Raw genomic sequence first — 26354 nt, forward strand, 5'->3', positions numbered from 1 at the left:
TCCTTGTAGCCATCGCTTCCCTTAGAAGGGTCAGTGAGATACAAGCACTTGCCATACAAGAACCTTTTCTTCAAATGCACCATAACAAGGTTGTTCTCCGTACCAACCCAAAATTCCTGCCTAAAGTCATTTCCCCTTTTCACCTAAACCAATCTGTAGAACTACCAGTATTTTTCTCGCAACCTCAGACAGTTGCAGAAAGGGCTCTGCACACGCTAGATGTCAAACGAGCCTTACTTTACTACATCGAGAGAACACAACCTTTCCGAAAAACCAAACAACTGTTTGTCTCTTTCTCTCCACCACACAAAGGCAACCCCATCTCAAAATCAGGGATAGCTAGGTGGATTGTAAAATGCATCCAGATTTGCTACCACTAAGCAAAACGAACGCTTTCCGTTCCCCCTAAAGCCCATTCTACACGAAAGATAGGGGCTTCCATGGCATTTCTAGGGAACATCCCATTAGACGATATCTGCAAAGCAGCTACATGGTCAACACCGCACACTTTCACCAAACACTATTGTGTAGATGTGCAAACTAAGCAACAAGTTAGTGTGGGCCAGGCTGTACTTAAAACACTATTTCAGACCACTGCAACAGATACCGGTGGTCGCCGCTAAGGTTGGGAACTGCTATATAGTCTATGCAAAAGTGTGTAATCTGCAGCTCATATGCCTCGAACGGAATATGCTACTTACCAGTATGCATCTGTTCTTGGCATGTAGAGCTGCAGATCTACACACGCCCACCCGCCTCCCCGGCTACCTGTATCTGTTCCAGTTTATCTTATTTAGATACAACACACATGGGTTTCTTCACTGTTATTACTACGCTCCATCTTTCCCTGCTGGCGAAAAACAATCTGAGGATGGAGCCGAAGCCCATGCGCAATACCATCCAAAGGAGGAGTCACCGACCTCGTGACTTCCAAAGACTTTCCAAGAGGAAAAACAAACTGCAAACATCCGGGCCCAACACCAGATGCAAAAGTGTGTAGATCTGCAGCTCTACATGCCAAGAACAGATGCATACTGGTAAGTAGCATATTCCTTTTCTTTTTTTTGTCAAATATGTTTATTAGCATTTTTCATATTTTAGCATATCAAACATTGGTACACACAACTTATGTTTGTTACATACTTTCTTGTATACTTCTTATACATCGTTTATAATTACAGTCGCATGCCTGGAATGGCAACTACGCTGTACTTGATAATTATCAGAACTCTTCTAAAATGAAATTGCTGCTATAATTTTTCGCCATACTACATGGCACCAAATGGACAAGTGTATTTTGTTACAGGATACGTAGATTTATTAATCAAACTGTCCGATGGCCATGTAGATATTTTATTAAATTCCACACCCCCTCCGTAAGAGCCACACCTGTATAGCTGTGGTGCTGCAGCAGCCTCGCTACTCTACTTGCTGAGTGCCCCCTAGCCTTCTGTCTTCTGCTTTCCCTGTCCCTCTATAGTTGCACTGTACGGAATTAAACAGTAAATATTGATTGTGTTGTTGGAAATGTAACAATGTAACCCTTATGAACTGCATTTGCTGTACCCAGTGCATTTTTGCCTTGTTTGAAATTCAATAAACGGACTTTAAAAAAAAAAGGTAACAATCAATAACACTCTAGATCTTGGTAAACACTTAGAGGTGACTCCTCACCTTTAGACTCTTCATTACCCAGGCATCAGACTGGATCCGTAAACTTTTCGGAAGCACCTCTGTGCGCCGATAAGTGGCACCATTGGGCTCTCCACTTACACCGTTCCGCCCTGGAAATGATGTGTGGAGCCTCTAACGTCGTCACTTCTGCGTGCTGACATCAGTTACTTTCTTCCACGCCTCCAGGCGTGGATCCGAAGTTACCTCTTGTCTCTTTGAGACCCTTACCTCGAGCAAAATATTGTTTTGCAGTGTGTAAATACGTGTCTCCTCCCAAAATTAAAAGTTTTAAACCCTAGATGGACTGCCACAACCAAATGTCTGTGACCGACCCTCATCAAATTTACCTGTGGTGCCTGGGTTCGAGCTACGACTCGAAGGCCTGCAGTGACTGCACGTCAATAAACCCGAAGGGCATACGAGGCTGCCAGGCAAAACTTTACATCACCAAACACTGCAACCTGGTTCAATTTGAGATCCAGAAGTCACTGAAGACATTCCAGCGGTCGGTCTTCCTCTCGATCCAAATCTTCTGGTAAGTTGAAGAAAAAAGCATAAGGAATCTAAGCAGGGTTCGGCCCCTTCCCAACACTCACACTGTCCAGATAAGGCACACCGGCATCACTATAAGTCTCGATTTCACTTACAAAAACGTTCAACTTCAGAGCCAATCACACAACTTGTTCCAGTATAACCAGACTTTTCGGGCTGTTGACCATTTCTACGCATATTGAAGAGTTCCGTGCAACTATGTTTTGACTATTCCGATCCATGGCGATTTCCTCTGACATGCCTGTGCGGGCCCCACCGAGGTTCGTCCTCACCGCCAGCTGGACCCTCCATGTCCATAATGGTGCTGCCTCTGGCTCCACTCTTGACTGCACCTCCTTTGCCACAGTCCATTTTGCTTCCCAACGCAGCGATACCGCCTCCATTGACTAAGGAATATGAGGCCCCAGTTGTCTTCTGTGACGTCGAGTTGGCGCCGGTTCGACCTTGACCGAAATCTCGCCCAGCCACCTTTGAAACTCCAGTTCCTCCTTTGAACTGCCTTCCCAACAAAGACAGCATACCCTGCATTCCCTGCTCTGCCTAAATTCAGATAATGATTACACTGCGGAATATAAGATTGGCCAACCTTATCATGAGTAGAATTAGTATGATGACCTGCAGGAGGCTAGTGGCTTGATAACTCTCCTGAGACAGGACTCCTCTCACCCTCCTGGCTCTGCCACTGATGAGAGAGCTTCCTAAGCCATGGTTATGTATAGGGCAACCAAAGTCCTTGATCTCCAGCTCCCCCACCTTGGAGGTCCAGACCAAGATACTTACAGAGGTTCTTCAGTCAGGCTTGACATCTGCTGAGCCCTTCTTATAAGTTACCATGGCCCTTATGGACACTTTAGAGGTATGGGCCAACCCTAGCTCTTTAGCCCTGGTCTACTGCAAAATTGCAGGTTGCCACAGCTCTGTGTGGGCAACCCTACATTTTTATCTAAGCACCCCTTACCTAAAAGCTTGGTGGTGCAGAACCAATCCTACCACCTATCTGACTGCTCCTCCCCGATTGGTGGAGATATTCGGGAAGAGAGTCTTTTCATCCGCCAGCTTGGCACTCAGGTTTGTGAATGTCACCGGTCTGCTAAGGGGCTATTCTCGCACCCTTTGGTGCTCAGTGGCTCACGTCCTGCCAGGTGTCCCTGATATTCTCCGACCGGTCTTTGCCCAGACCATTCAGAACAGTCGTGATGCGGTCAAGTTCACAACTCATTGTGGCTTGAACACCACCGATTCCATCAGCCCCAGTATTGGCTGCCGGGCTTGGCTGTGGACCACCATTTTTTCAGGCTTTGTCCAATTGTCCCTCATGGATATGACATTCGATGGGACTCACCTGTTTGGGGTCAAGGCAGACTCCGCTCTCAAGCAGTTCAAGGAGAACAGGGCTACGGCATGCTCCCTAGGCTTATTGGACCCCTTTAGCCAGCCGCATCAACCCCACAGTCACTTTCGTGGCTTTGGCAGAGGGACCCCATATCATCAGCCAATTCAACCCCATCAAGGCGCCCAGCAGTTTCTTGCTTCGTTGGCAGGCCATAACATCCAACAGGTGAGTCCTGCACATTGTTTGGAAGGGTCATGGTTTACAATTCCATTCTGCACTTTTCACCACCTCCTCCCTGACTGCTGGAGGACCAGCTTTCTGTTATACGGCAGGAAGTGCAAGTCCTTTTTGCCAAAGGGTCAATCGAGAGGGTGCCCATGCCAAAAGTAGGACATGGTTGCTATTCCCGCTACTTTATGGTGCTCAAGAAGGACGGAGGCCTTTGGACAATTTTAGAGATGCGCGCCCCCTTAATTCCGTCCTCCTAAAGGAAAAATTCTAAATGTTCACATTGGCTCACTTCTGGTCTGTACTCGATCCTGGAGTCTGGATGGTTGCATTAGAGCAGCAGGATTCCTATTTCCATATACCAAGCTAGTAGGCCCATCAGCGCAGCGTGTGGTACGGGGTGGGACAGGAGCAGTTTGCTTTGCTCTCCTTTGGGCTCACCAGTGCCCCTCGGGTGTTCACACAAGTGGTGGTGGTGGTGGTGGCAGAGCATATTCAGAGGTGAGAGGGGCCAGCCTACCTCGACGACTGGGACTCCAGGCAGTCATCAACCACTTGTACAGCGAATCTCCTGTCATCATTGGGGTTCACTTTCAACATGCCAAAGTCACACACTTCTCCCATCTCCCCTCTTTCCTGGGTATCCTTGATGAAATGAATCCCGCTGTGCCCCACCCATTGTTCGACGTTTGACACCTCCATTTAAAACAATGAAGTACACTTTGTACATGATTGTCCATAATGTACATACTGGACTCACATGCTTTGTATCGTTCTTCGCTTTTGTTGTGTCCTGCATTGATTTTGCATGTGGTAGTATATCCAAGACTTCCCATACCGTTGATTGTACCTTTTTTTCTTTGAAATTAATAAAACATATGTAAAAAAAAAAAAATCCAAAGTCAAACGTGACTCCTTCTCAGACACTCCCTTTCATCTGAGCCATTCTGGAAATGATTTGGTCCCTTTCCCTTGGACAAGAGAGTCTAAGACATTTAGGCTATGATCCCGATCTTTCAGCCTTGGTCCTGGATTTCAGTGAGGTCGACTCTGTGGTTGCTGAGACTGATGGTCCTCTTCATCCTGCTGGTCTAGCACACCAGTGGTATATGCAGGTTCTGCATAGGGATCTGAAGTCTTAGTGGGCCCTACATCAAGAAGACCTCTATGACCATGTTCAGATTTCAGACAAGAATGCACAATATGTGGAAGTGGTGGATGCTGGGCCACAGTTGGGTGTGAGGCAGACACGTCTCCCTTCCCCACCCAGAGCTGACAGTGATGACTATGAATCGCTTCTGGGTTGGCTGTCTGGGAGAGGTGGAGATCAGAGACCTCTGGTCTTCGGCAGAGTCTCAACTCAATATCAACCTGGAGCTGAAGGCCGTCCACATGATGTGGAATGGCTTCCTTCCATCCATCAAGGGAAGGCTGGTACAGGTGCTCACCGACAACACCACTGCCTTGTGGTATTGCAACAGACAGATTGGGGTGGAGGTCACAGACCCTGTGCCAGGAAGCATTATGCCTTTGGAAATGACTGGACCACCAAGGGATCAGAACTACGTGGCAGGATCATTGAATGTCAGGGTGGACTAACTCAGCTGTTTGTGTCTAGTGGATCAGTAGTGTCAGTTACACCCTGAGATGGCGTAAGGTCTCTTCTACGAATGGGGAGAAACTTGGTACGATCTGTTTGTCACCACTGAGCACTTGCAATATCAGCCCTAATGCCAGTTGGACTTTCCAAGGTGTCTCTCATTTTGTGATGCATTCCGCCACGAGTAGAAATGGGATGCCTTCCTGCCATTACCACTCCAGCCCGAGTTCACAAGAAGATCTGCACTGTCCAGTCCCAAGTCATCCTAGTGGCTTCGGACTGGGCACAGAGCATGGTGTTCAGGACTCCCGGGCTTAAACATTTGTCCTCTGATCTGGCCACCCCTCTGGGAGGATCTGCTGTCACACAGAAGGACAGGGTTTTACACCTGGGCGCTTGCAATCTCCTCCTTCATGCTTGGAAATTGTGTGGTGACAACTGAACATCTCAACCCCCCCTCCAGTGGGGGTGGATGTCATATTGGCAGCCAGGCGTCCCTTGACAAATAGTGTATACACCTGTCATTGAGATAAATGTGTGGCTTGGTGTGATACTCGGGAGATGGATTCCCTCCAGGCAGTGTTGTCTGGCATTATGTTGTTTATTTCGTCCCCAGTTTGGCAAGGCCATGCTCTAGGCAAAGTTAAAGGGTACAATTAAGCTTTTTTGCGGTTGACGAATTAGCTCTATTTGTTTACGTCTCCATGTGCTTTTTCCAAGGTTTACAACACTTTTTCCTCCCTCTCCTTTTCTTAATGTAACAGTTCTGATGTGCACTCCATTTAAGCTGCTTCACGGCTGTTATTTGTGGTTTCTCACCCTGAAGGTAGTGTTCTTCATCGCCAGAACAATGGTGTGGCCTGTGAGTGAGCGTCAACTCGCTGTACACCACCTTCTTTACAGACAATCCAGTTTTTGCAGACATGGTAATCTTTCTTGCCTAAAGCTGTGACGCTGTTCCACATCGGTCAAAACATCACCTTGCCATTGTTTTGTGTTGCACGTTACTCCTCTAAGGAGGAGGAAAGACTCCATTGGTTGATCTCTAAAGGAGGGCTGAGCATTTACATAGATCATACCAAAAAACACTGTGTGGACAATCAGCACTTTGTGGATTCTCTGTAGCGAATAAAGGCAAGGCTGTGCAGAAGAGAGCCACCTCCTGATGGATTATGTTCTGTATTAAGATCTGCTACGCATTGGCTAAAGAGAATCTCTGGAAGGACTGCATGTTCATTCTACCAGGGCCAACCTTACAATCACGTTAACATACAGAATACTTTATATCTTGGAGCTAGTGGTAAGTGTGTGCAGAGACTGCAATGCATCCAGAACGCGGCGGCTCGCCTTGTTCTGATGCTGCCCAGGAGAGCTCCGTCCAGGGATGCCCTCGCTGCCCTGCACTGTCTCCCGGTGAGGGAAAGAATCCTTTTTATTTTTTTTTTAATAACTTTTTATTAACAGCAAGATCGGCAGCATTACAGCAATCATGACACTCCGGTAGCACCTACATAGATCAAATACAGGTTGGGCCATAGAGACGATAAGCAGTACAGCAAAGACATTTGGTACTAAAACGAAACAAGTCTTGAAGCAACAGGGAGGTAAGTCCCAGACCCATTAAGGACTGGGGGGGTCCCCACCCACACCCTGTAGGCTAGGTCACCCCAAGAACTCAGGCCAGTTCACCTACTCCCAAATTGTCCAGTACGGCCAGTCTCTCTCGTCGGAGTTCTATTGTGGGAGAAATGCAAATGTCCCCCCGGTATTTGTTCCACCGCCCCCATTTGTGATCCCATTTTTTGGGGCAGCCTCGACCCTTGTATACCATTTTCTCCGCCACCATCGCTAAATCCATATCCTTGGCCCATGCGCTCAACGATGGCACGGCGGCTACCCCCCACTTCTGGGCAATATTTCTTTTAGCTATAACCCAACCCAATGCCGCCCACTCCTGTTCCGCTGGGGCGAGGTCCGTGGCATCCCATACATTTAGGAAGCACAACTGAGGGGAGGGAGCAACTGCTTTACCGATGGCCCGCGCCATCTGACGGGTGACTTCTATCCAATAGCGCTGTATGGGGGGGGCATGCCCACAAGATATGTGTAAATGTACCTACTTGACAACAATTCCGAAGGCAGGACTCATCTTGATGCCTCCCTAGTTTGCACAACAGGACTGCATCGAAGTACACACGGTGTAGAACCTTAAGCTGAACCAGGCGGAGCCGCATTGGTATCGCCACTTCCCTAGGGGAGGCCAGCGCATCCCTCCAGTCTTCGTCAGACAGGTCACCCACATCCGTTTCCCACCGAGCCCGAACTGTCTGCATTGGGTCAGCGTGGTTATTAATTAACTTTTTATACGTTCAAGAGATAGCCCTGCGGTCCATTGGATCCAACAGCAATCTGTCCTCCAGAGGCGAGTAATCTGGAAGGGGAGTATCAGCGGGCAGGGCGCGGTCAATAGCATGGCTTATTTGAAGGTAACGAGAGTGCTCAGAGGGTGCAAGCTGGTACTTCAGCTGAAGTTCCGCGAAGGACGCCTTCTTACCTTTAACCCATATGTCCCCCACCGTAGAGATGCCAATAACGTCCCATTTATCGAATCCTGCGCAGGCACTCAGCCGGCCTAGACACTCGGGTTCCCAGAGTGGAGTGGCTTTAGTCAGTCGTCCGCTCCACCCCAATCGCCTCTGGAGCAGGTGCCAAATTTCCACCGTTCTGGCCGTGGGGCCAGTCAAGCCTAATTTCTTCGGGTTTGAGTACAGTGCACGGTTATAGCCTCCCTTTCCCATGAGCCAACGGTCCGTGCGGAAGCTAGGGTCATCATGAGACCCGAAGAATCCTTTTTAAAGCCCTATGTATCAGACACCGCATTCTGCAGGGAAACGGACCTAGCTATTTACATAGCCTTTTGTCTCCCTACACTCCGACCCGGGCCTTGAGATCCTTGGGGACGGGACAGGTTAAGATTCCTGTAATCAAAAGAGTAAGAATGGGTGGAAGATCTACTAGGAATGTCCTCCCTAAGGCTCTTTGGACAGAACCATCGGAAGGGCTCTTCCGAAAAAAACTAAAGACCTGACTCTTCCACATATAAACGTACCTCTTAAACTATCTCATGTTACCGAAACTTACAGGGAGGCTAGCTGCAGCGCGGGGACATACTAGTGAGTATAACCATGTGCTTTAGAAGCTTATTTATTATTATTATTATTTAGTCACTGTCCTAGACATTTGGCAGGCAGCTACGTGGAAGTCCCTCCATACATTCATGAAACACTATTGTCTGGATGGTCAGGTTCGCCAAGAGTGACATTTTTCCCCTCTTGGTCCTGCAGGACTTTCTGGTTTGAGTCCAGCGGCAAACCCACCTCCAAATAGGTACTGTTTTGATATCTATACGAAAGGTGAGCAATCTGAGGCTAGAAGTCTGTCAGAAGAATAGGTTACTTACCTTCAATAATGCTCTGTTTGGTACATTACTCACTGACCCTTCCATCTTCCCTGTTCCTTAGTTGGCCTCTATGCATTAATAAGATCCTAAGTCTAGGAAACTGCACGCTGGTCACAGTAATTTGCTTTTGGGGCTCTGCATCTGGGAGCGCAGACAGTATTGAAAGCAACTAACAGCGCACTGGATTGGTGCTTAAATAGACTATGACTGGACTATGCACTTTCCAGAGCGGAATGGCATCAGTGCAGAGCCACACAGTGCCACCTACTGGTGCACAGAGGTACTGCTGAAAGGTTTTCTGAGCCGGTCTGAACCCTGGAGAATATTCAAAAGGTGAGGAATCTATGGCTAGATAATCTCTACCAGAAGGAGCGTTACCAACGGTAGCTAACTTGTTCATTAGGCTGCTGATTGGTTATACCAGCCTTTTGTTCTATTTACCTGCCACCAAGTTATAGACCACCTGACTGTCTAGTAATTATTTAATGACTTCCTTAAGTTTCCAGCCTTTTATTGATTAATTGCTTCAAGTGGGTTATCTTATGTGATGTTACCTTCTGCTATGATGCACATCAATACATAGACCTTTTTCGGTTAAGTCATGAACTGAATTCCCCACTTTAGGTGAGCCTGCTTAGGTGACACATTTCTCAGTTTTGGCCTCCAAAGTTTGCGAACTCTTCACACTGTTCCCAATTACTTGCCTTTTCATAAAAAACCTTAATGTTATCACTTTGTATAGAGCAATTATTTCTCTCTAAATTGTATGGTATTTTGCATTTATACAGCACTTCTCACCTCTGAGGAGGCGTTGAAGTGCTTTACGCTGGGCTGAACACTACTCTGGAAACCCAAGGTGACTTAGACTGACCCGTCTATTGGGCTGAACTGCCTAGGGCTGTATTCTCTAATTATGTGGTTTTATTTTTTATTTTTCTTTAGCTTCATTAGGAGTGTATGCTGCACAGATAAATCTTTGATTCTTTCATTTTAAGTCAACAGGATGGCTCTCCCTGCAACCTCATCTCTCTGGGTGTTTTTTTATCTTTAGTATGTACAGAAATGTGTTTTATTTCTATTCTTTTAGCCTGAATTTCTGAAAGACTTTTGTTTATCATTTCATTTCAATGCTATGTTTCTAATGTGGTTTTGTCAATGATGTGTTTGATCTATATCTAACTAATTGCTGATTATTTCAGTTGGTGGAAGTATGACATTATTTATATGAAACCTTTCTACGTATAGGTGTTTTGTACCACCTGCTGCAATCGGAAATGCAAGCTACCGTATATGGAAAAGGAGGCAAGAGTGTGCCTTGTTTGCCATGAATCGATTCTTAAAGGTAAACTTTTGTGTTCAAATAGTGACCATTTTTTAGGTTTGTTCTCTAGTTTTTTATATTATCAATAATAAAAATGATGGAACAAAATATTACTTACACTGACGAAGGCCACTTTTATTATTTGTTTATCATGATGTAGTGATCAAATAATCAATGAAAATGCCACGATGTGCAAGACAATCATAGGTTTAACATTGTAATGGAAAACAGTTTACCAATATACTTTGGAAAAATGCATGAACTACTTCTACATTCATAAATCAAGGCACAGTTGTGTGAATTTCTGGTCTTTCAGTGCTGTGCTTTCTAAATTGTTGTACCTCCATGGTATGCCAGTTTGAAAATCTATTTTGTTAGGTACCATGCTGTTGAGCATCTTCTTTGGAATGCGTGTTTGACTGATAAGGGCATTATGGAATTCTGAGGGAAGGGCCGCAAACAAGTCTGGTAGATGGTCAGTATCTGCTGTAGATCTCTGGTAATGTAAAGAGGAGGATCTTCAAATTAGCAAGCATTTCTTTTTGTTGTTCCTAAGTACATGGTATAAAGAAAAAACACAAGGTAAAAGTTCTTCAGGACATAAAAAGTGATTAACAAGAATGTGAGGTGAATGTGCTTTAATATAATCTTTCTGTAACATTGTTCATTTTGTGTTGTATTACAGAATTAAGCTCAACAGTGTGCACTTGGTGAGACGTAATAAAGTTCATGAGGGATCTTTAAATGCAGGTCTATTTAACCCTGCCTTCAGGTGGAATAGATGAGGCCTTCAGTCTTCTTTTTAGATTTATTAGATATTCGGATGATAAAGAGTCCAATCATCTGGAAATACACACCTGTCTTAGATTCTTTATGGGTTTAGCATCTGTGCTGTGCAACATTATAAGTTCACATTGAATTGCATGGGGTATCCTTTAGCATGTAAACCCTAATGTTTCGAATACCGTGAGCACACTATTAAATTTCAGTGTACAAGTGTAGGAAAAGCATAATTTTATCAAACGTAAATGTAGTGTTCTTTTCATAAAATTACTGATCATCCAGAACATTGGCTGCTTGATTCACAAAGCAAAGGGCGTAACAAGTAGTTAATTTGCTGTTGTGGGATTGCTCCTATGATTAGAGCATTTTTTAAACTTTTATGCTGTTCGCAAAATACCCAGGAAAATTCCTGGAAATCTACTCCGGACATAATTTTCAGGCATTAAAATGTATGCATGTGGAATTTTCAGTAGGCCCAAAAATATGTATGTGGAAATATTGAATGTGCAAACTGTTGTAGTCTCGGTAGATTAAACATGTTTTCCCCATGGAGAATCCCCTCCCTGTTGAATATGCAGATGTACTCTTCCCATTCTGCCCTTCAAACACACTAACTGTTGACAGGAGTACGTTTGTGTACATGTCCAGTCTTGGAGACGACCTGCTAAGTGTATCTGAATATCAAGTTATGTGGGTCTTCACCTACATTTATGTATGCCTCCCCACAGACACATGAAAGTGGTCCCTACCCCTACATTTTCATTGCAACAACTTTTTCTGAATCTGGCCCTAACAATTTAGTATTAAATCTGTTTTTATTGACCGAATACGAAGTAGAGAAACAGAATTGAGTCGCCTACAACCCAGCGGGCCTGCAAGTGGTAACCCAGCTGTACAAGCAAGTCAATGATAAGAGTAGGGCTTCTCAATGTTAAACACAGCAAGGCGCCTTAAGAGAAAATTGTAACCGATTGGTAGTGCTGTAGACTGGCGCCCATGTCATTTAAGAAACAAGAGGCCACGGGAGCCGTATGGCGACCCACCGAGGCGGTAGGCACTGAGTAGTATTCCGAATTTAAACACTGAACAGAACAAGAGAGAATGTGAGACAATAAAGAAAACAAACATAACCCTCTCCCACCCCTACCCCTTCTCATTAGTGAGCAAAACAAAGGAAGGGTATGTGTCAGCCCATGTGCCCTGGATGATACAACAAGTCCACCACGTCAGGGAGTGGAAGGGGACAAGTGATACGCATTCTTATGGGATGATAGTGGTGTCATCTGGGACCAATTTTAGGATGCGGAGGTATTGTGGGCAAGTCAATTCTCGGAATTCAGTGGAGAGAATAGCTAAGAAAGGGGCCCAGGTTTTGGCATAGTCTTTACTCTTCCCCGCTGCTGCCATAGAAAGCTTCTCCATCGCTAAGAGATTCCATAGCTGGTGTAGCCAGTGTATATGCTCCGGTATCATGTCCGATTTCCACCTTGTCAGTATAACCCTAAGTGCAGCTTCAATGCAAGCACAATTTGCCGCCCCCTAAGTGAGCGCAAGGGAAAAGTTATCGTATTAGGGAAGCATAAGAGCGTGTACGCAGGGAGCCGGGGTATGGAGGTGTTGAAGGCCAGATCAATGTCGTCCAGTATCTTTTCCCAGTAGAGGGTTTGTTTTGAGCAATGCCAGAGTAGGTGGAGAAGAGTCCCAGGTCTACCACATCCCCGCCAACAGAGATTGCCATTTGGAGAGCCTGTCAGGAGTATAATACCAATATGTCGCAATCTTAAAAACTGTTTCCGTATGGCTCGAGGAGTACGTAGTGTGGTGCGCCCGATTAAAATAAACTTCCTCCCATTCCTTGTCAGATAACGTGCGCCCTAATTCTGTCTCCCAGCGTTTCTGTCCGGCAGTGCGATGCCTAGGGAGGGCTGTGGTAAAGAAGGAGTAGATTTCCGAAATAAGGCATTTGTCGTCCTTTTTGCTAATTATCCATTTCTCAAATGGCGTCATTGGATGAAAAGCTAGAGCTCGCGTCTTGGCCCCAGAGATCTAGTGTATCATCTGGGAGTGCAAGTAAAAATCGGTTGCGTACAGATTATAGTCAGATTGTAGTTCCTCAAAGGGGATAAGGCCCCGAAGGTCGAATAGATGTCCTAAGCGTTTACAACCCCCTTTTATCCAACGTGTTGCAGCCCCATTATTCATCCCCGGCTAAAAGGCGGGATTCGAGAAAAGCGGGGTCAAGGGAGAACGGAATGTGGTCAGGTTGGCCCTCCGGGAGACCCTGTCCCATGTGCGCATTGTGGGATGCGTGACGGGTGAGGAATAGATGCCCCAAGCGCGGGCCGATTTCGGCATCCAGATATCGCACCAAATGTGATGGCCCGCTACTGTCTGGTCCATGAATACCCAATATTTCTCTGTCATAGGGCGATTCCACTCCACCAAATAACGTATATGCGAGGCGTGGAAGTATCGAGTGATATTAGGGAAGGCTAAACCCCCATACTTCTTAGGGAGTTGAAGCTGAGTTTTCGGTAATCGCGGCGCAATCGGGCCCCAGACAAAGCCTTCAATCGCCGATTGTATCTGTCGCAGGGCGTGTGGTGGGGGTGCTACAGGTAGGGTTTGGAATAAATATAGAGCACCTGGCAATACATTCATTTTAACTATGGACAGTCTCCCAAACTAGGTCAGGGGAAGGCGACGCCATCGATGTATGTCTGTGCGGATCCGTGTTATTAGAGCCGAGTAGTTCACCTCTGCCGTTTTCATAAGACTTTTGTGGAGGACCAGCCCAAGGTATGTAATTGCTTCCGACACCCAGTCAAAGGGATTCCGGAGAGTCTCCACTGTCTGTTGACTAGCGGTGAGATTGAGTACTTGTGACTTCTGCATATTGATTTTAAAGCCAGAGAACTGACTGAATGTCTGGAGGTTGTCCACAATAGTCGGTAGAGAGGATAGAGGGTGTGCCACCGAAAAAATAAGGTCGTCCGCGTATAAACTAATGAGGTGCTGGTCTAAGCCAAATGGATGCCTCGTGCAAGGGGGTTGTCTCGGAGTCGCTGGGCCAGAGGCTCCATATACAAGGTGAAAAGCAGGGGGGAAAGAGGACAACCCTGCCGTGTTCCTCGCCCTACTTCAAAGTGATCAGAGAGCAAGCCATTGACCCGAAGAGCCGCCTGAGGGGCGCTGTAAATGCTTGCGATCCAGCGTCGGAACCGTGGTCCCAGTCCGCAGCGCTCGAGAGTCGCGAAGGTAAGGCAAATGCACACGATCAAATGCCGTCTCCGCGTCAATCGTTAGAAGAAGGGCTTCTTCTTTGGACCGTTGCACCTTATCAATTAGGTGACAAATGCGTTTGGTATTGTCCCCACATTGCCTTCCTGGGATGAAACCGGACTGATCCGGGTCAACGAGACCCGGCATATGGGGATTTAGCCTATGTGCTAGTATACTGGACAACAATTTCGTGTCTATATTCAATAAAGAGATCGGCCAGTAGGAACTGCAAAGCTCCGGGTCCTTAACCGGTTTGAGGATAACCGAAATAGAGGCTTGCAGCATAGAGGAAGTGAGGGACCCAGTGTCCGCAAAGGAGTTAAACAAGCGGGTTAGCAATGGGGCGAGTTCAGCGCAATAAATTTTGTAAAAAAGGTCACCAAAGCCGTCAGGCCCTGGGGCCTTCTGTAACTTCAGCCGCGTGATTGCAGATATCACTTCGTCGACACGGATAGGCACCTCCATGGCGTCAGCCTCGCCTGTGGGCAAGGGTGTCACCGCAGCTTATTTGAGGTAGTCAGTGGGATTAGGCCACAGAGAGGGGTCTGCCGCATAGAGTGATCTATAAAAGGATCGAAAGGTCGACACTATGTGGTCATCACCGGAGAGGGATTGACCAGTCTCTTCGCGTAGCGTTTTAACCCAGTGTACCTCTTGCCGGTTGCGCAAGCAATGTGCTAACATGCGACCTCCTTTATTGAAGCCAACAAAGTACTGGTGTTTCAGGCGCACCACCGCATGTTCGGCTTGGTCTAAATCAAGACTTCGGAGCTGAAGGCGCTCTTTTTCCAGTTGCCGCCATATTCGGGGGCACCCGTGCATTTATTTATGGTCTCTAATTCTTTAATTGTAGCCTCTAGTTCTGCGCTTTTCGTCTGCCTAGTCTTATTCTCGTAGGCGGCCTTAGCAATGAGAGCTCCTCGCGCTACCAATTTAAGCGTCTCCCATACCGAGGCGAGTGGTGTCTTTCCTGTCAGTAGATGCTATATAGTCAGTGATGCATCGCCTGATATCCGCAACAACTTCTGGGGACCTAAGCAGTGAGTCTCGCAGGCGCCATTGCAGGGCTGAAGCACAGCGCCCAGGAGGGAAGCGCTGGGACAGGGTAATGTGCGCATGGTCAGAGAAGGCCCTCGCTTCAATAGTAGACTCCGTAACCAAGGACCAGGCAGCTGGGGTGACTAGGAAGTGGTCAAGACGGTCATATGTATTGTGTGCGGCCAAATAATATGAAAAATCCGTCTCGTCTGGATGAAAGCAGCGCCAGGCATCGCCAATCCCCTCCTTTCGCTGATAGTGAGCCCGCGCCCCCGGTGCGGGAACCAGAACGATCCAATCCCCCATTCATCCTAGGATTGAGGTCGCCCCCCACCACCACGACAAGGTCAGAAGAATGCAACACCTCAGTGCAGGCCTCTAGCAAGAATTTGTCTGGGCGATCATTAGAGGAGTAGATGGAAGCAATAGTGCAGGAGGAGGAACCTAATTGGAGTCGCAGTGCGAGAAGGCACCCTTTAATCTCCGAGACGGGTCCCACCACTGAGCCCCTAAAATGCTTAGCCACTAGAATGGCCACCCCTCCTCGTTTGCTGTTTGTAGAGGACCAGTACTGGTGAGGAAAGGGACTATGGCGCAAGCGGTGGGTATCAGTTTGTAATAGGTGGGTTTCTTGGATGAGGCATATTACTCCCCCCGAATTTTCCAATAGGGATAAAACTGCCCTCCTCTTAACTGGGTTGTTAAGACCCCGGACCTTGAGACTGGTTATTTTAAGATCCAGATGGGAAGGTAGGGGGTTAGGTGAGCTCTATGGAAGTATGCGCCACCTGGAGGTGGAAAGATGGCAGAGAGGACGTGGTGGATGGAAATGGGCAGGTGTGTGCGGTAGCTATGTATGTAGCTAACGAAAGGACTCATTGAGGAGAAGACCCACCCTACCCCAAAAAGGAAAAACAACCCCAAAGACAAAATAACATGAGTAGCAAAGGCATTACTAGACCGATCCTGGACCGGCCAGCCTAAGTATCATAAAGGGAAAATCCGCAACAGTGCGGGGATGACACATGTCCATCAAAGTAACACAGTTCAGGGGGGTGGTGACAATTCAGGTCCATGTAGACATAAGGGTGACGGCCCTCCAACCCGCCCGAGTTGAGAATTCGATGCTTGAGCTAGGTATATTGCAGGGATTCTGCTCATGCACAGAACTATGCGCAGGAAACCAGGACCTCAGTGAATTGCGGTGTACCAAAAACTCACCTCAGTACCCAGAACCCCTATCCGACCAGCATCAGTGTCTCATTCGCTCTTCATACCATATAGAAGCTACCAATGATTAGACAACCCAGAACATGCGACTTGGAGTACTCTCAGGAATGGTGGGAATCAGAAATACCTGTTCGTTATTATTCTCATATCAGTCCACAACAAGAGTATTCAGAGACACAGTAAAGTTTAAAATGTTTATTTTATAAACTACGTGTCCGAAGATGCAGTACTTTGGCTAACATAAGCAGACAAATGATTAAAATTAAAACCATCAGCATTGTTACAATACCATAGAAAATGAAGGGAGAAATCATATTACAAATGATAGTGGAATACAACCACCCTCCCATCGCTAGTAAGCTAGTATTATTAGACTAATAGAAGGTCTCTAGGTTTGAATGGGGAACCCCATACCGTAAAGATCAGCTTAGGTGAATCACATCACAGGATCAGCTTTGCTCTGCGTCTGGGAAAGTTCTTCTCCAGAATGTGTGTCTAGTGCATGCAAACTGCATTATTAAAAGCTCTCTGCTTTCAGATAATTGCAGCTGTGTGCGTGTTATGGCTAGAGTGTGGGCCGATCAACCTGAACTCAAAAACATACATTGTTTGATGGCTCAGACTGTTTCTGCACACAATGTTCAGACCAAGGTCGCAGTGCACGTCTAGGGATGTGAACAACAGACAGTTCTCATGTGAAGAAAAGGCAAGCAAGCAGTTTTCAAATAATAACCTCTATCTGCAGTGTCGTGTGCAAAAGCAGCAAAAGTGGCAAGATGGCGTTTCTAACATCTAAGACGCTTATGCTAACATAGCAATGTGTGTCATCTAAAACTCCGCCTCCACTACACCCTCCCTTGATCGGACCACGAACAAATAGAGATACAATGATGGAACGCAGAGTTCAAGTTCGACAGAAACCGAACTAAGTGCTAGTATTGTAAGCCATATAAAAGGGGAGTGAATGTTCGAAGAACTTTTTTTTAAAAATGCGTAAAAAATGAAGAAAAAGGAGGGGGAAAAAATGTGTAGTTCGTATAAGGAAAGTTGGATGACATCCAAGTTAATCCATTAACGTGTAAGCACAGTAAGTAGCGCCAGCCTCCAAGAGGAAGTCATTAGAATCTTCTGCAAAAGTTTCCGCCATCCAGTCTAACAAGGTCAACGAACATACATGTCCCTCGACAACTGGGGCCTCTAGCACAATCAGAGGACAACTGGCGTGTTCTTCAAGATAACTTCTTGCCAAGAAGTCATACGCTGCCGTACCGATGTCCCAATTCCCTAGGATTCCATGTGCCGCTCCACAGGCCATAATCCTGATACCAGAACAGTCCAACTCATGAGCCACTAAGGGACTCATCAGTCGATCATAATCCGGGGCAGGAGACACAGAGTTAGACAAGCACAAATCCAGAGCCCATTCGAAAGGACAATCTAGGCAGTGAAAAACAGGTTGTACGCACGTAAAGTAGGAAAACCGGAAGGACAATCCATAGGCTATGCTTAAGGTGGCCAGTGGCAATGTTCCATAATATTCAAGCATCCGGTTACGAAGATGGAGCAGCCGGGACAGGCTGTCGTGTGACACAAATTGTGCAGCCATTGCGCAGTAAGCAGACCCAACAGCAGCACACCAGCCGTGAGAGCGAGAATCAACGGGAGCCCACCAAAGACGCTGGAAAAAATAGAATGAAAAAATGCCGATATCACACCAAAAATAGTTTGGATAGATGGCACGAGGCCGGAGCCCACAATTTTGAAAAAATGCGCCAAGCCAGATGTTGACGAGGCATTAAATATAGTTTGAATCAGGGCACCGAAATGAAGTGGGACATCCGTATTTAAAAGCGCATGCACCTAGGTGTGGGTGTTAGCTACGTGAAGGACAAATGTTTCACGGGATGAAGTCAGAGCGACGTTTTGAGACAATAGAGCCCTTATTCTGCTCATCTTGTTGAACTCTGCTTTCAAGGTTGGAATGGAAGGCCAGATGGATACATCCAGCCGCCCATGCGGGGCGAGAAAAGGACATTTTTACAGCAGACTACTCTTTGTGATACAGTCACAATGTAGAGAATTCCCACTAGCATCCCACAGCAAGCCTCGTTATTTAAAAGCAAATAACTACCGTTAGCTAACAACGTGAAAGAGGGTGTAATAGCTGGCACTGGAATCCCTTTCAGACGCATGCTAAATTTTGTGCCTGAACATTGCACGCACCATGCAATTTGATGTGTCTACAGACTACCGAGTGATCAGGTGTGTAAGTGCATTCCTCACCTTTCAAATAAACTTCTTTTTCTTCTCTCATGCACCTGTATGTAAATGGGAGTGACCAAACTTCATGCAAGAAAGCTGTACCTAACGGTTCATATCTGCCTAGGGCATAATGTTTCATGCACTAACTGAACTTAAACAAAGGAAATGGTAACGTGATTAACCCGTGGATAAGCCACACAGCTGAGTTCAATTCGGCCACTGAGAAAGGCAAAGGTTCTATCTAATGTTTCAATATGTAGTAATGAGTATGTTGCATCTTTCATGGACATGAATTGTTGTTTCGCAGTTAGATTAAACGGAAGGAATAAAGACGATATATTCATGTAGTCCCAGGGAACTTTTCCAGCCTTCCACGTTTGCAAAGTCCATGCAAACTGCATTATAGAACGCAATTGATTTCGACCATGATATAAAACAGACATATCATCCTGCACAATATCAACAACAGATGAAACCATATTATCTAATGTGTAAATTCTAGAAGAAAGGGTGTTAATGCTATTATCGATAACCGCTAGTACTTTCCCCAAATTGGCTTGATCAATGGCTCTCAATCTAGAAGCCGCTTCAATTTGCGATAATTTCCAAACTTCGTTATAAACAGCATACACCCATCTTTTGGACCTGCCACCAACAGGACCCTTAACAAAATCATTCAAATCTCTTTTGTCATGTAATTTAGATAAATGAAGTTTACCAGATGCCAGGGTGGAATGTTGCAGCCAAGATTGGCATAACTTCCCCACAGAGTAGGTAGTAACAGAATGAGAAGATTCAAAGCATGGGTCTACGCGAACCTGCGTATACCCAGGGTGCAGACCCAGAAAACGATATACTTAAGGAGAGAAAAACAAGCAGCAGGGTTATAGATGACCGCACTGCCTAGAAAAGTCACAAAAAAGTAGTGAGATATTGCCCGCCTCAGATGGCCAGCTGCTATATGACCATAAACAATCTTGATTAACACAGGAGAATGAGAGGCAATATTACAGAAAATTATTCACAGTGAATACATCAGTTCGGGAGAAACAAAGAAGAATTTTCACGTCGTTGTTTAAGGTTCTTTTGATTTTTATTCACGATGTGCTCTTGATTCAAAACAGAACAGCCGACGCATTTCGCCCAGAGAAGGGCTTCTTCAGGGCAAGTTAAGTAAAGAGGCAGCGCCTCAATCCGAAGTAACCGTAAATAGAATGGTTTGGTCCGAGTTGGTAGTAGATGATAGAAATAATGGACGATACCTCTCAGTAGTAAGTCTGATGCGGTACTGGAGGAACGAGGAGACTAAAAATCCATCCCCTATGGACTGATCCGCAGTAAGGATTCAGTGTTTTGTGAACGAGTGAGGTTCTGTCTGGGCTATGGCCAGCAATGCCTGTACGTCCTTGTAGAGGAAGGTATACAAAAACGATGTTGACAGGAATCGGAGCTCGTCTGCCAATTTAACCATCCTTCCAGATTTAATTTGGAAATATTGAAGGATGTATTAGTAATGTATGACTGCAACGCATCAAGGGACAGATCTGTATGATTATCCCAATTAGGATAAGCACCCAGATCAGGAATAGAGGGGGAATTCAGCTTTTTAGAAGTAGCCACTCCAAAGCAGGTGGTTTGAAAAATAGTAGAATTAAAAAACATGTGGTTTGGGATGAGGCAGGCACAATGCAGAGCTTCTGTTCCCCGTACCTGCCACGTCTTAGAACCCCAAACAGATTTAAGATCAATAGTAGCTTTCCACAGGTCATAACCCCCGATAGCCAATTCATCCATAAAGGATTTGGAATACAATAATTTAGTGTGTGTCAGCCTAACCTTCGAGGCAGATTCAGCTGCCAATTTAATATAAAAGGCGGCAGGTTTTGAGAAACTAAAATCAGTAAAATATGCAAATTTGTTCACCAATGTGTTGGAGCTGCCTTGCATGGGCGTCGGACAATGTTCCCATTGTGTATAATTTACAAAATTCCAAAATGTATTGGCTTTATGTAGGAAATGATTGCCATAATGTTGATAGCAAAACAGTTCCCCATAATTAGCAGTGTCTAAATACAAATCTTCAGCATCAAAGGCAGCATAATATTTCTAATCAGAAAACAGTGCCTCTATATGGCCTGAACGTCCGAATCATCAGAGCGGATGTTTTGTTACAGAACATCACCCATAGAAACACGAAGAACATTCGGAACATTAATAACCTCAATGGGTCCATGAATTTGAAATTTAACAGCATCCCACACAATCCCATCTAACACAGGCCAGGCAGTAATATTCACAAAAGTCTGGTCCCTCTTCATGATGTGTGATGAGGAGTGGGGGGGCCAAAGTTCCATCAATTAGTCTAATTGTAGATCTTTCCTTCAGGTAGTGTCCATTTACAAGACACAAAAATACTACCACAAAGCCAATCGACATAAACAAAAAAATACATATGAGCACCAGCCAAATGCAAGTCCGAAGGGGAATCAAAAAATGTCTTTTAAACCAGACAGCAAAAATAGAAACCTTCGATGGAGCACTGGAAGTCATAGAATTAGTGTCAAAGGAGAAACGTGACTGGTTAACTGTGGTTGATTGTAAAACTGGCAATGAAACATCTGTGGGATAAGCATACTCAGTATCTTCAGACGGACCACCAGCCGGTGGTGTCAACAAAGGATTAGTAACTAAATGCATCTCGATGGCAATATCAGGCATGGTGGTAGAAGCTGGAGCCAAAACAGAATTTCTCAGCATCGCAGGGCAAGAGACCGCTGGAGTCATACTAAGAAGAATCGGCCACTCGCTGTAGTTTGACATTGTCAATGGAGATGTACCTGTTCTCCTTGCGACCAGGAATTGGAGGTAAAATGACTGTTCTTTTACCCTGCACGCCAAGCACTGGAACCGGTGCACGATAAGAGGGGCCGAACTCCTTCTTGTTCTCCACCATCTCACAGACCAGGTCACCAACTCGAGCTAGCCAGCCGACTACCGGAATCTGAAGCGCAGCATCAGATGTGAAGGGCAAGTGTTCCTTGGCAAGACTGTCTCTGGTCTCTTGTAGATTCTGTAATACAGCACAGTGATCATCTACGTCAAAGGGTGCGGCTGACGCCGCCATGTCTAGACCATCAAGGTCCGGGCCAAACATTTTTATGCCAATGAGCATCATGTATGGGGTCCGCTCACCCAGAGACCTTCTAGGGAGATTATTAAGTGCACGTTGTACGTTATACAGATGGGCTAACCAATTCATGCCAGTGCCTAAAATCCTAGCTGTCAGGGATGGCTTTAAGTCACGGTTCATTCGCTCCACAACACTGTTACCCTCAGGCCGGTATGGAGACGAAAATTTGACTTGGACCCCCTTAGATCTCATGGCTTCTTTGTACGCCTTAGAGGCGAACGCAGGGCCCTGGTCAGAATGAAAGGTACCACATGCAAAAATTCCCACAAAGACACGCAAATCCCTGCTGACAGTACGAGCATCAGCACTCCTTTGTGGCCATACCCAAAGAAAACGTGTGCACGAATCCACTGCAACCAAGATATACTTGTACGCAGTATCGGAGGAGAAAGGACCGCAGTGATGCAGATGAACACACCCAAGTGGTTTATTAGATCTGTACAACTGAGTTTGTGGTGGTCGCGCAGCAGTCGAAGGTTTAATCTGCTGGCAAATGTCACAATCAAGAACATGAGTGCGAGCCTGTTTATACAATCAGCGCCACCAGTAACGCTGTTGTAAGAAAGTAACAGTAGCTGAAACGCCGGCAAGGGCAGAGACCATACCCTCGTGAGCTGCTGTTATCAAGGAAGGTCTGCAGTCCGCGTTGGGAATCAATCTGTCACCAACGTCGTTAATTCTCACATAGGACACTTTATCAGGACTTAAATGATAAGAGTACCGAGAAGGGAAACCTCTCGGGTAATTACTACCCTTCTCAGTTGCAGCAATAGCTGCCAAGATGTCATCATCGATCTTACTTTTGGATCTTGTAACTGCTGCCACTAGATATGTTGCCACTGCTGTTTTCGCTGCTTCGTCAGCTAAGCTGTTGCCGACAGCGTGGACACCAACTCGTTGGTGACCAAGAGTGTGAATTGCATTCACGAGAGGCAGATTCTGTTTAAGTTCTGCCACCCGAACCCAAAGCATTTCATACTTGATTGTGCTACCTTTGGAATCGCGATATTCATTCTGAGACCAAAAGAATAGATTGTCGTTAAACGACTGAACACAGTAAAACGAGTCACTCACTATAAGAGTAGTAACCCGAGGATCAGCAAACTCCAGTGCAAGTACCAGAGCACGGAGCTCTGCCAACTGTGCGGTACAATCACCCAATGACTGCGTATGCACGACATTGGACTTGAATTCTCCATTCACGAAAGTTCCTGCAACAATTGCGCAGGCCGCTGAATAGGCATGCTTCGATCCCGTCGCCGGTTGCAAGCGGGCGCAAAGACAGAGGAGCTGGATGAACGAATTCATACTGCAAGTACTCCTGAGTTTGCAATGATGCATCAAAGATATAGGTGATGTCAAAGAAGTGGCCCATTGTATCCAACGTGGATGCAAAGCTTTAGAATTAGGTACACTGGCTTTCGTCACTGCCACCAACATGCGTTTTCCTTGCGACAGCGCTCGTTCTATAAGAATCGCCATCTGCACCGCAGTCAAAACTTTTTCAACCGTGGAAAAGCGCAGTTCAGCCAAAGTGTACAGGTGTGATTTGTAGGCAATGAGGGCTGTATCGCCCTCATTGAACGTTAAGTACGTGAAACCCACTGCGCCCGGCACAATTCTTATTACCAGGTTAGTGTGGTTATCACGTGTCAGTAAGTATTTCGAAGCAAGAAGATCAGCCGGCAAAGATTGCAAGATAGCTGAATGCTCTTGCAGCCAGCTCGATTTGGAAAAAGTAGGTTGTACCAAGGCATATAGCGGCTTGATACGCTGGGCATAATCTGGAATGTAAGTACGCCCGAAATTCAGAAAACCCAGCAAAGATTGTAATTTTTTCAGTGTTGTTGGAGCACGCAAACATGCGCACTAATCCAGGAAGTGAGGAGCTAATCCTCGACCTTCATTGTGGAGCTCGTAGCCCAAAAACAACACTATATACTCTGCAATGTGGGACTTCGCAAAGTTGAATTTGAAACCGAAGTCCGCAAACATAACAATGATGTGATCAACGCGACACAGATGCGGCCATAATTAGTCGTCTGTGAGATAGATATCATCAACATACGAGTACGCATCAGGGTCACTGCTCTCCAATAGAGAGACAACACGTGCGGCAAAGACGCCAGGGCTGTTTTTATAGCCCATGGCTAATCTCTTAAACTGTTTTTGTTTGCCGCCAGAAGTAAACGCTGTCCACTGACTACTAATAGAGGACAGGTTATGGCTGTAAAAGCCATTGGATATGTCAAGTGTGGTCTTAAACCTTTTTCTCACAAGACTATCAACAAGGGCAGAACTGTGGGTATTCTGTACAGCACACGTCCGACAATGAGAGTTCAAATGCCGGTAATCCAAAACTAGGCGGTACGACCCATCAGGTTTCGTTACAGTGAATATAGGATTATTTATTGATGACACACATGTTTCAATAACACCCTGATATTTCAATTGCTCAAGGATTTCCGCGACGTGAGAGCTAGCTTCATGGCTTATGGGATATTGGGGCTGGGGCATAGACCGTAAAGGAATCTCATGGCTTGGAGACAATTTATCCCACCCAACCTGAATACGGTACAACGCCGGAGCAAGCACCTGAGCCCACTCTTCGGCAAACCTTTCAGCATGCTCCTTTGGCACTGTGTGCGCAAAGGACGGGAGGATTACCTCCTCCCCTCTAGGAGCATCCAAAATGAAAGCCGGGGGCCAGTCCGCCTCTGCTAAGAGAATATCATAGGAAGAGGTCAGATTATCCCAAAAAATCCCTTGTATTGTACGCTGTATGTCACCTTCAATTATGAGGACTATGTCATATAGTCTGTCAGGGGGAGCCACTCTAGTTTCCGCAGTTTCTACAGTTATGAACGTATCAGTTGCTGTCGCCTCCAGATATGGACGCAGTGCTTGCCGCACTACTGTAACCTCCGCTGCACTGTCGAGCAGCGTTAGTGCCCATGTCAGGTTCCGAAGCTGCATTCTCACCATCTGTGGCATACCTTGCTGTTAGTGCAGCAACTTTCTTCTTCTGAAACGGGGGACGTTGACGTGCAAACTCGTCCTGCTTGCCTTTACCGTCAGACTGACTGGGTTGCTCACGTCTTTGTTGGGCACACCGACCTTTGCCACGTTCTGTGCCACCAGACTGTGAGGCCGATGTTTCCTGTGAAGAACGAGGAGAACGTTGTTCAGTAACCTTAAATCTATCAGGTGACCTAATACTAGTGTGATCGCGCAAATCATATGTGCGTTCACCAGTCACCTGTACCGGTGACGCAGGACGAGACCCTTGTTTCTGTTGCTGCTTTCCCTGTTTCTTTGTTCTCCAATTTTGTTTAGGAAAACTTGGACGATCGTCTTTGACAGACGAACTCCCCTTAGTTTGCTGTTGTATGTCTGAAATGACAATAGTAGGCTCAATCCCCAAACTACTGCGGCCAATAGTTCTATAAGCCTCCGCAATAATTTTAGGCAACTCTCGGGGCTTATTGAGTTCGTCGACGAGGGCTAAACCATTCGCCACTTGAAAGTGTACCGCATCTCCCTTGAGGTTACCAAGGATGAGAGAGGCCACTACGTCGAACACACGAAAAGCCGCATCCCCCAACTCGACCGCAGCCTCCGGACCGTGTTGATCTTGAACACGCTTGATGGCGGAGGGAAGCAATGCCATAGATGGGGTGCCGAAGCACTTCGAGTAGACCGCTGCAAAAACTCACCCAGTTGTCACAGTCTGACACCTCTGGGACGAAGTCCTTCTGCAAACTAATGGTGAGTATCCTGTGTTTCTCCACAGGAGTAGAGTGTGGAAATACTGCTTCCAGCTGGTCAAATTTCTCAGCAAGCCAATAAGGTAAATCGTCCTTATTCTAGGGGCGCTTGCCCATTACCGAATTAACCATGATGTGACTAATGACAATCCCAGCCGGGCCAGCTGGCTGTCCCGCAACAACAGGTGCCCCCACCTGCACGTTGCGTCAAACGTATTGCACTAAAGCCCGATATACAGTAATCAGGGCCATATGGAGGACACGCAACTCATCCACCGCAACATTCTAATAACGAGGATGAGGTGTAAATCCGGCTAGTACCGGCCAAGTGGCCCCTGGAATTGATAAAGGGCCCATTCGAACTGGTGTAACCGTATGAGGAAGGGCGCCACTAAACCAAATGCGATGCTGCCAAGCTGAAATAGGAATCTCTTGCGTCCTATATGGCGTATAAATTGCTGGGATCCGCGTGGGAGTATAGGTGTGGAACGTATTATCATCAGCATTGACCGCCGGCATAGTCACCCAAGAGTAAAACAACTCGTAGGGGTATGATGCATCGGTACTCACCACAAAAATAACAGCCATCCCATCATCCGGCACCCCAAACTGCCTCAAATGACGTCGCAGATGT

At 46.2% G+C, this 26354-nt stretch overlaps 1 protein-coding gene across 9 annotated transcripts in view; it reads left to right on the plus strand.

Annotated features, from left to right (window-relative positions):
• Positions 1-26354, plus strand: part of ZFYVE16 (zinc finger FYVE-type containing 16) — a 602399-nt gene that overhangs the window by 162976 nt on the left and 413069 nt on the right. For all 9 annotated transcript variants that reach the window (XM_085632397.1, XM_085632392.1, XM_085632394.1 and 6 more), the window contains one exon: positions 10093-10189. In XM_085632397.1, coding sequence (XP_085488523.1) covers positions 10093-10189 — 97 coding nt within the window. The remainder of the gene's footprint in view (positions 1-10092; positions 10190-26354) is intronic.

This window comes from Triturus cristatus, chromosome 2_1 (genome assembly GCF_964204655.1).
Source record: "Triturus cristatus chromosome 2_1, aTriCri1.1, whole genome shotgun sequence".
Taxonomy (NCBI): Eukaryota; Metazoa; Chordata; class Amphibia; order Caudata; family Salamandridae; genus Triturus; species Triturus cristatus.